The 10,119-nt window shown below is 45.2% G+C and overlaps 1 protein-coding gene across 1 annotated transcript in view; it reads left to right on the top strand.

Moving 5' to 3' along the window:
* The first annotated feature begins 566 nt into the window (after window positions 1–566).
* The window catches only part of LOC141089665 (putative uncharacterized protein C6orf183), a 91,916-nt gene continuing 82,363 nt past the window's right edge, over window positions 567–10,119 (top strand). Inside the window, exons 1-2 of the mRNA XM_073576147.1 lie at window positions 567–876; window positions 1,086–1,246. Coding sequence (XP_073432248.1) covers window positions 567–876; window positions 1,086–1,246 — 471 coding nt within the window. The remainder of the gene's footprint in view (window positions 877–1,085; window positions 1,247–10,119) is intronic.

Below are 10,119 nucleotides of genomic sequence, written 5' to 3'. Positions count from 1 at the left end.
GGGTATCTCTCTTATGGATAATGTCTCCAATGTGTTCCCCAATCCTACGTTTGAATTCTCTAATGGTTTTACCCACATATTCTATGCCACATGTACATGTGGCCTTATAAATGACTCCCTTGCTGCTACAGTTAATAAATTCCCTAATTTGATATACCTGTCCTGTAACATTGCTGATAAAACCAGCACCAGGAGAAATGTGGGAACAAGCAACGCAGTGGCCACATCTAAAGCAACCATTCATGTATTCCTTGGGTATGGCAGGTTTCTTGTCAACTGGTCTAAATACGGACCAATGGCTAGCTGAAGCAAAGGAGGTATTTTCTGAACACTCGTTCACACAGAAAAAGTATCTCCCTACATATAGCGTTGCTTTTAAAGAACTCACTAAGGTATATCGTGACCAGATTATATCATGGTGGGAGGTACAGAGCCTTGAAAATTATTTGAAGGCGGGTATTGTCCCACGAGGATTAAGAATTAATATTTCTGCAGGGGCACGACACAAGAACCCCAGTTTTATTGCCAAATGGGAAAAAGAGGCTACAAGTAGTTCCCTTCGTCTTATGCAACTCCTCTTGGAGGAGGAAAAGAAAACTTTGAGTCTTTTGAATGACCGTTTGAGAGATCAAATTGAAGTTACCAAAAAATTCTCTACGGAGACTGACTTTTCCTTAAAGGAAAGTAAGTTAGAAACTAATCTGGAGCGTTTCCAATATCATCTTAAGGAGCGTAAACATCGCCAATATTTGAGGGACGCTCAAGATTTTAAGGATAATAAGGCCTATTTGGTTATTGGTAATCGTAATAACAACATTGATCTTGAAACTGATTTGTCTTCTACAGATACTGACTTCTCTGATACTGAGGGAAGGGGTAGAAGCAATAGGGGGAGGAATAGAGGTAGAGTTAGAGGCCGTGGTCATCGTGGTCCTCTGGATAGATCCGATACTACTACAGGATCGCATTTTTTAGATCAGAGTTATCCTTTAAGGAACCGTCAACATCCGGTACGGAAATAAGAACTGTTCCTGGGAATAACTATTCTAATATCACTTTACCTATTAGTCGTGTCCCTAATTCAGCATCTTCATTGGTCACTAACGGTATACAAGTGGTTAATCTGTCCTCTAGGGTGCTCAACCGTGAAGAACTACAGGTTTTGCAAAAGGGTCTCACATTTGTCCCCAGTACAGACTTTGATCTGTTTCGGTCTATAAAAGATCTTAATTTGTTTTTACGTAAGGTACGTTGGAGAAAGTTTTTTCTGCAACAGGATAATCGTACCTGTATGGATATGGGGATTCCTGTTGATTTGTTGCCAGACGTACGCTTGTTATCTAGTATTGGTGTAATGAACCCCAACGATCTTGGAAGGGGTCCCTTCACTGAATTAAAAAATAGGAGCACTAAAATGCCCCCTCCTATTGGAGATGTGTCTGCTATAGATATTTTTGAAAACTTGGTTACAGAAGATCTGAAATCCTTACAAGGAAAGAAGATCTTTTCCAGATATAATTGTACGAAAACAGAAATGGTAGTTATCAATAAGCTTGAGCAGGATGACCGCATTGTCATTAAACCCTCAGATAAGGGTGGCAATGTGGTCATCCTTGACTCTATACAATATTCTAAAATATGTGAGACCCTCCTTGAGGACAGAGTGAGTTATGAGATTTTGGATCATAACCCTACCTCTGATTATTTGTCTGAACTCAAAAGTATCCTGGATGAAGGTTTATCCATGAGAGTTATTGACAAATCTGAATTTGATTTTCTAATGCCTAAAGATTCAATAGTTGCTACCTTTTACTGCCTACCGAAATTACACAAGGGTCTTTCCCCTTTAAAGGGGAGACCTATTGTGTCAGGAATGGGCAGTATTAGCCACAACATTGGCATTTATTTATATCGTGTCCTGAAACCTTTTGTCGCCTCATTACGATCTTTCGTGCAGGATACCCCTGACCTTCTTCGGAGAATAGAGGGATTATGTGTTGATCCCGAGGTTAATTTGGGCAGTATTGATGTGGAGGCGCTTTACACCTCCATACCTCACGATAAGGGGCTTGAAGCTGTGTTATATTTTCTGAACACTAGAGATGTCAGTATCGGACCCACAGCGAGTTTGTCATCAAGCTACTTCGTTTCTGTCTCACTAAGAATTTTTTCTTGTTTGATCATAAGATCTACCACCAGCTCAGGGGCACCGCTATGGGGAGTCCATGTGCCCCGGCGTATGCAAATTTGTTCCTGGGCTGGTGGGAGAGACCCAGGTCTTCAGGAGTGGTTTGGACGTTATGGAACGAATCGAGCTGTGGGTTCGATATATTGATGACATCCTGATTTTGTGGAAGGGTTCGAAGGATAGTTTTTCTGTTTTTGTAGACACTCTGAATCATAATGATTGTGGTTTATTTTTTACTTCTGTGATTGACCCGTTTTCATTGTCCTTTCTTGATATATTGATTGAGAGGAAAAATGATGGCACTATTACCACCTGTACTTACAGGATACCCACGGCTACTAATTCTTTGTTGAGGTGGGACAGCAGCCACCCTATACATCTTAAACGTGGAGTACCCAAGGGTCAATATCTCAGGATACGTAGAAATTGCTCTACAGATGAATCTTTTGAGAGACAGGCGAGAGAACTTAGAGACAGATTTTTGGATAGGGGTTATCCTCTTGAGGTTTTGAAACGTGCCTATAAACATGCTAAGGGTAAAAGTAGAATGGAACTCCTTAGACCCAGACCCAGAGTTGAAAATAAAGGTGAAATGAGGTTGATTACCACCTTTGATAATGGAGCAAGTGATGTACGTGCTATCTTGGCCAAACATTGGCCTGTGTTATTAATGGATAAGGATGTTGGAGGAGTACTTTCGACACGACCTTTAATCACGTACAAGAAAGGCCGTTCATTAAGGGATCGGCTGGTTAACAGTCATTTCACCAGACCTTCCCGTACCACTTGGTTGCCCACTAACGTGAATGGTTGCTTTAGATGTGGCCACTGCGTTGCTTGTTCCCACATTTCTCCTGGTGCTGGTTTTATCAGTAATGTTACAGGACAGGTATATCAAATTAGGGAATTTATTAACTGTAGCAGCAAGGGAGTCATTTATAAGGCCACATGTACATGTGGCATAGAATATGTGGGTAAAACCATTAGAGAATTCAAACGTAGGATTGGGGAACACATTGGAGACATTATCCATAAGAGAGATACCCCAATTTCACGTCATATTAATCAGTGCCAAGGAGGGAATGTTAATTCTATTCAATTTCTGGGGATTGAAAGGGTAAAAAAACCACCAAGAGGTGGTAATTGGGATCGCATCATTCTACAAAAAGAGACTAAGTGGATCTTTTGTTTGAACACCATGACCCCAAGAGGGCTTAATGACCAACTCAATTTTGGCTGCTATATCTAGGGTTTGATATATGTGTTTTAATATTTCCTTTGTATATACTGTAAAATACCCCTCCTTTTTACATGTTTTTGCTACCTTTTATTCTGAGTTTGAATTTTTGTCATTTTCCATCTTGCTCTATTTTGATTCTGGTAATGCTCTCTTTAGGCCTCTGATTGGATTAATATTTATTTTTGGCAATCATTTTGGTGATTGAGGCCTTTTAGAGTTGCATGATCTGTCTATTCGCTTGTAAGATTGGCTTATGGACTGTTTTAAGTGCGCATGACGATATTGCCTTCTAGCAGCATTGCGACCTTTGTCGCATGCTTTACTTCCGTTCTGTTGGCGCTGCTTTAACATGAGTGCGCATGACTGGAAGTGTGGCGGCCATTTTTTCTGCTGGCACCGATGAGTGCGCATGACCGGAAGTGCGGCGGCCATTTTGCTTTTGGGCGGTATGACGCAACCGGAAACAGGGCGGCCTTTGCCGCGGGACACGCCGGCGTTTATACACTATTGTATGGTTTGGAAGGTGGGCGTTTTCCATTGATACACTCATCATGTGCCTGCGTCCCACAGGGACCAATGGTGGACGGCGTGCGTTCCAAGTCATCTCAGGTGGATGTGTTCTATTTGATTGGCAGTTTATTTAAGTGCCCTCCTCATTAGTCTGCCTCACTCCATTTTCATCTTAGGAGGCAGCCTGTATATTCTGTGATGATGCCCAGTTTGTGCTAATATGTCCCCTGAAGAGTCATTTAGTGACGAAACGCGTCGGGATGCACAGGGACTTTGTAGGGCTATGGTTTATAGGGATTAGATGTGGACTGCCCTTGTTAGGGCGGGAGTCATGGGTGTCAGTTGTAGTTCTAACAGGGCTTGTATAGGGTGAACCCCCCCTTTTTTCCTGACTTGATATGACTCTGATGGGACATCTGATCCTGGACATCCTCCATCTTCATGTGGTGAGATCTTTCCTTTTCACATTTTTTTTTTTTGTTGATGGGTTTATTATGATGTCCTTGTTACATACATGAATAGGCATATTCCTTGATAACCTTTACAGGGTAGAGGCCTCTTTAGTTCCTCTGATAAGGAAACTGTTCATTTTTTACTTGGCCTTTTTGCATTGGTTTAGTCCAAGTATTTTTCTGGTCCAATCTCTCAAAAATTTTGGACTTGGAATAGCCACATGTATATATTGGCAGGAATCTGTTATAGAGATTCATACAGTTACCTCCTTTATTATTTGTGGTTTTTGATTTAGTGATTCACTTGCACTACTATCTTTGGTAGCTTTTACATCTATTATTAAAAGTTATGTTTTATGTTATTTCTCGATTGCTGATTTGGTACTCTGTATCGTGAGAATTTGTGGGTATTTAACCCACTTTTTTGCTGTTAATCCTATCAGCAAAGTCACCAGCGGCAACCGGGGGAAAAAATGATTATAACCCCCAATGGCCTGAAAGGAAAAAGTTTTTTATGTGTGAGAATGCAAATCTGACATAGATCCAAAAATGGATCATGACATCCAGCTTCTCCTATGTGATGTATATCAGCAGTCCCAGCATCTCCTGTGTGATATATACACAGCAGTCAGTGTCTCCTATGTGATGCTTATACAGCAGTCCAATCTTCTATGTGGTTTATATACAGCTGTCTCAGCATCTCCTATGTGATGAATAGACAGTAGTCCCTGCGTCTCCTAAGGTGATGTATATGATTTACAAAACTTATGACAAAAAGTTGACTGCTCTCCAGGCCGACACAAACCTGGAAAAGCAGCTGTGAGAAGCAACGTGATCAGTATCGCCTAACATCACAGCTGCACCAAAGAGAAGCAGCTCCAGCCGTCACATTAAGGGTGATTTACCGTAATTAATTGTTTGACTAAATATACCGGGCTAATTTTCAAAGTGATCATTTTTGTGTGGCCCCCGAATGATGGTAGAAATTTCCAAATGGTCCCAGGCTGGAAAAAGGTTCCCCACCCCTGAGCTAAGGAATGTGGTCCTCAGACCAATTGGGGGCAACACAATATTGGACCAGAATTCAATCACAGGACAATAAAACTTTCACACTCCTTATCTATGAACTGTTCCAATATTTAGGGCCACAACTGTTTATTCCTCTCCTATAATGATAGTTGTGCTTCATGTCAGTGGTCTTATCTATTGCGTTATTCAGGTGTTCTCTTGTGCATAAATATGTGACTTCAGATTTTGTTTCATTCCATACCTGATGAAGAGACCTAAGTAGTCTCAAAACCTTGCAATTTGTTACCATCTTTTCAGTTACCCATTAAAAGGTATCAACCACTGAGGACTCTCAAATTTTAATATTTTTATAGTCTGCAGTCAGTTAGCTCAGCAGTGGCAGACCTCCCTGACTGCTTCTTTAAATTATAGGGTAGAGCATGCATAAGTGCTATGCTGCTATTGCCAAGTTAACTCATGGGCTGCATTATTTGCTCTAATTAAATGAAACTTGTCACCAGGTTTTTCCCTTATAAGCTACGGCCAACACCTTCCACCTGTGTTACAACATTCTAGAATGCTGTATATAAGTCTCCAAGCCACTCTGCAAAACAAAAAAAATACCTTTTATTATACTCACCTACGGGGTGGTGGTCATCGCTGGTCTAAGTCCGGGCGCCTCCTCTCTTCTTGCCATCACCGTCCTTCTTTGCTTGGCGTGGATGACGCATCCTATGTCAGCCACACAGTGTTCCAAATCACGCTCTTGCGCAGGCATATTTCTCTCTGCCCTACTGAGTAATGCCATAGCCATGTTGGATACTGGCAATACTGTATTAGACCCGGTGACAAAATGCTCGGTGAACTATCCTCAAGAAGCAATTCAGGGAGGCTATAGGAGGGAGAGCGTATTTAAAGAACAGGCATATAGGAGACAGTGCTTAATATTGCTATTGCAGTACTTGTATACTGTTGATGCAGCATTTAAAGAAAGGTCCCTTTCACGGTTAAAAATATTTTCCTTTCTCTAGTAAAATCGCTGTTACCTGCATTCAGTGGAGGGATAGTTTTGGATTAAAGGCATCTAGAGAGGGTTTAATATTGCTATTACAGTACTTGTATATCACTGCTGCACTGTTAAAAGATAAGTCTTATCCACAGCTACACCTTTTTTTCCCCTATTAATACCGAAAAGTTTGCAGCCATATAAATATATACCTAATTTAAAATGCGCAAGGCGTGCGGTAAGGGATGGGGAAGTGGTCATGCTACTGATGGAGCAAGCAGAAGTTGAGACCGTGGGCCAGGTGAAACTGTGCCAGCTGGGGAAGCATAACAACCATGCTCATCCATGAGACCTAGCTTCCTGTCTCACTTTGCAGGGGGGCACGGGACACCAATGTTAAAGCCAAACCAGTTCGAACAGGTGGTTGGTTGGACGGCAGATAATGCTTCCAGTATGTTTCCCAGCACCACCCGGTCCAGTTTCGTTAGCCATGTGTCTGGACCTCATAATCCTCACCCTGATCCTCCTTCCTCCCACCATAGCGAGTCCCAGGAGACAAGTGATCCCACACTCGGACACTCAGAGAAGCTTTTTACATTTCCATTAATTGATTCTGGCCTCTCGCCCTGCACATTTCAAGAGGGTCATGAGAAACTCGTATGCAGTGATGCCCAAATATTTGAGCAGCCACGGTCAGAAGAAGACTGCAGTGGGGAAAGGCGATTAGTGCTTCAAGAGATAGATGATGAGACACAGTTGCCAACAAGTGATATTGTTAAGTAAATAAGTCAGGAGGACTAGAGTGTGGAAGTGGAAGATGAGGTGGTGGACAATGAATGTAACGACTCACCTGTCCCTAACGCTAGGGGGCGCCCTAGCTCGCCCTGTTCCCTGGGTTACTTCTGGAGGTGAAGATGCAGGGGCCACGTAACTTGCGTTACATCCTGAATCCACTCTCCGTCTGTACCCTTCCACCATCCAGGGAGGAGGGGAGTAGTTGTGCTTCGTAGTACACCAACCAGACGAACATGGTAACACAAACAGGAAACTAAAAATAGCGGGCATACAAATATTCATTGACATATAACAGAGGAATGCACTAGGGAGTGGAGGATGGGGTAAAACCAAAGTAGGAAAAGGAAAGGGAATTATCACACTTACTAAACCAAACAGCCACAGATAAACCTACCTAACGCCTTCTCATATACCACCAGCCATCTCTGATGATGTGTGTCAGTCAGGACCCAGATGTTATAGCGGATGGGAGTGGCTTACCGAGCTCAGCTGAGAGCCCCAGCTCTCAGTGCGCTCAACATGACCGATTAACCCCTGTGCTGCCAAAAGAAATTTACACCATTTAAAAGAAGATGAAGTGCTTTTTTGAGCACAAGAGTATGAGCAATCAGACGCTGTGGTCTTCTGGCTCCTCTCTGTTGCGGTAACCCCGTGACAATGAAGTCACTGACCCAACCTGGGAAGGTGCCATGCAGAGCGAGGCCAGCACTACAGAAGGGGAGGGATCCGCAGCACCGCAATAGGCAGGAAGAGCCAGTGGAGTGGCCAAAGGGAGAAGGAAAGCAACTCTTCCTTAGAGCACTCACACGATCAAGTTCCCAGGCCAATGGTTAGATATTCCCCAGTCTGGAGTTTTTAAAGAAAGTGCGGATGATAAAAGTATGTTCATTTGCAACCTGTGCCATACCATAATCAGCAGGGGCCTGACCACCACCAGAATGCTCAGGCAAATATCTAAGTACTCGACTAGGTGGGACAAGCGCCTGCTTCCACAATCAGTGTCTACAGTTGACACTACTGCCTCTTCCACTGTGCTACATGATTTCCAATCCGCTGTACATGACACAGGCGTGGATGCCTCCCATCCTGCACATGTAGTTGCACATTCGCAAGTACCATCAGCAACGATGTCCAATTTCTTGTCTCAGAGCAGAGTTTAGCTGTCCCTACCCCAGGCAAGTGAAAATACCCAGCCACCCACAGGCTCAAACACTAAACGACCATAGTTCCAGACTACTTGCCCTGGAAATGTTGCTTTTTAGGCTTGTGGACACTGAGGCTTTCCACAACCTCATGGTGGCTGTCCCTTGGTACTTGGTCCCAGGCAGACACTATTTTTCCCAGTGTGACGTCTACGCTTTATACCAGCATGTGTCCCATAACATTACCAGTGTCCTGACCAACACAGTTACTGGAAAGGTCCACTTAATGACCGAAACATGGACAAGTACTTGTGGCCAGGGGCACTACATTTCCCTGGCGGCACACTGGGTTAACCGTGTGAAGACTGGAACCAAGTCGCACCCTGGGATGGCACATGTGCTACCGACGTCAAGGATTGCGGGCTCTACTGGATATTTTTGGAAATTCCTATAATCTCGTTATACTGACCTTGAATGCAGGATGCTTGTGAAAGATTTGTGTAGTGTTGCCTTAGAGCAGTGTTCCCCAACTCCGGTCCTCAAGAGCCACCAACAGGTAATGTTTTCAGGATTTACTCAGTATTGCGCAGGTGTTTGAATTCTTGCCTGTCCAGGTGATGCAATTATCACCTATGCAGTACTAAGGAAATCCTGAAAACATGATCTGTTGATGGCTCTTGAGGACCGGAGTTGGGGAACACTGCCTTAGAGGAATGCATGTGCTGTCAGGAATGATTTTTGGAGTCAGGGGCAGGCTCGGTCTGGCCTGGCAGGGTACCGGGTAAATGCCCGGTGGGCCCCGAGGATCGCTGGCAGCCCTTTAAAAATGCTGCCCCTTTAAGTGCGTGGGCCCTTTAAAAGCGCGTCCCATGATTTGAAGGGACGCGCGCATGCACATACCATAGCGCGGTGGAGCGGGCCCGGCGTACCCCCGTCTGAGGCGCTGGCGCTGGCTTGCTGGCTCTGGCTCTCTGATGACTCACCCAGCCCCAGGACCTTGCCGCGTGATGTCAGCGCTGTTCTTGATGGACGGTGACACGCCCCGTGCTCTGCTTTCCGGCTCTATAGCTGGCTGCTGGCTGACTAATAGCATAGCAGCCAGCGTGTGAGACAAGAGGACTCCGCCGAGCTCTGCTCTCCCTGCTGCTGCTCCCACTCCTACTCTGCTCCGGACCATGAGTCTAGAGTGAGTGGGTGACGGGTCTGTGTCCCTGGAGAGGAGGGGGAACTAACTAAGAGTCTCCATGGAAGAGGAGGCCAGAGGGGTCCAGAGGAGGAAGAGGAGGGAAAAGGGGTCCAGAGGAGGAAGAGGGGTCTGGAGGAGAAAGAGGGGGGAAGAGGGGTCTGGAGGAGAAAGAGGAGGTCAGAGGGGTTCGGAGGAGAAAGAGGAGGTCAGAGGGGTCCGGAGGAGAAAGAGGAGGTCAGAGGGGTCCGGAGGAGAAAGAGGAGGCCAGAGGGGTCCGGAGGAGAAAGAGGAGGCCAGAGGGGTCCGGAGGAGAAAGAGGAGGCCAGAGGGGTCCGGAGGAGAAAGAGGAGGCCAGAGGGGTCCGGAGGAGAAAGAGGAGGCCAGAGGGGTCCGGAGGAGAAAGAGGAGGCCAGAGGGGTCCGGAGGAGAAAGAGGAGGCCAGAGGGGTCCGGAGGAGAAAGAGGAGGCCAGAGGAGGCCAGAGGAGTCCGGAGGAGAAAGAGGAGGCCAGAGGAGTCCGGAGGAGAAAGAGGAGGCCAGAGGAGTCCAGAGGAGAAAGAGGAGGCCAGAGGGGTCCAGAGGAGAAAGAGGCC

The sequence above is a fragment of the Dendrobates tinctorius genome, unplaced genomic scaffold (genome assembly GCF_039654945.1).
Source record: "Dendrobates tinctorius isolate UK_male_01 unplaced genomic scaffold, ASM3965494v1 ptg000046l, whole genome shotgun sequence".
NCBI lineage: Eukaryota > Metazoa > Chordata > Amphibia > Anura > Dendrobatidae > Dendrobates > Dendrobates tinctorius.
Note: the sequence above shows the minus strand (reverse complement) of the source record. Positions and strands in the feature narration are given on the sequence as shown.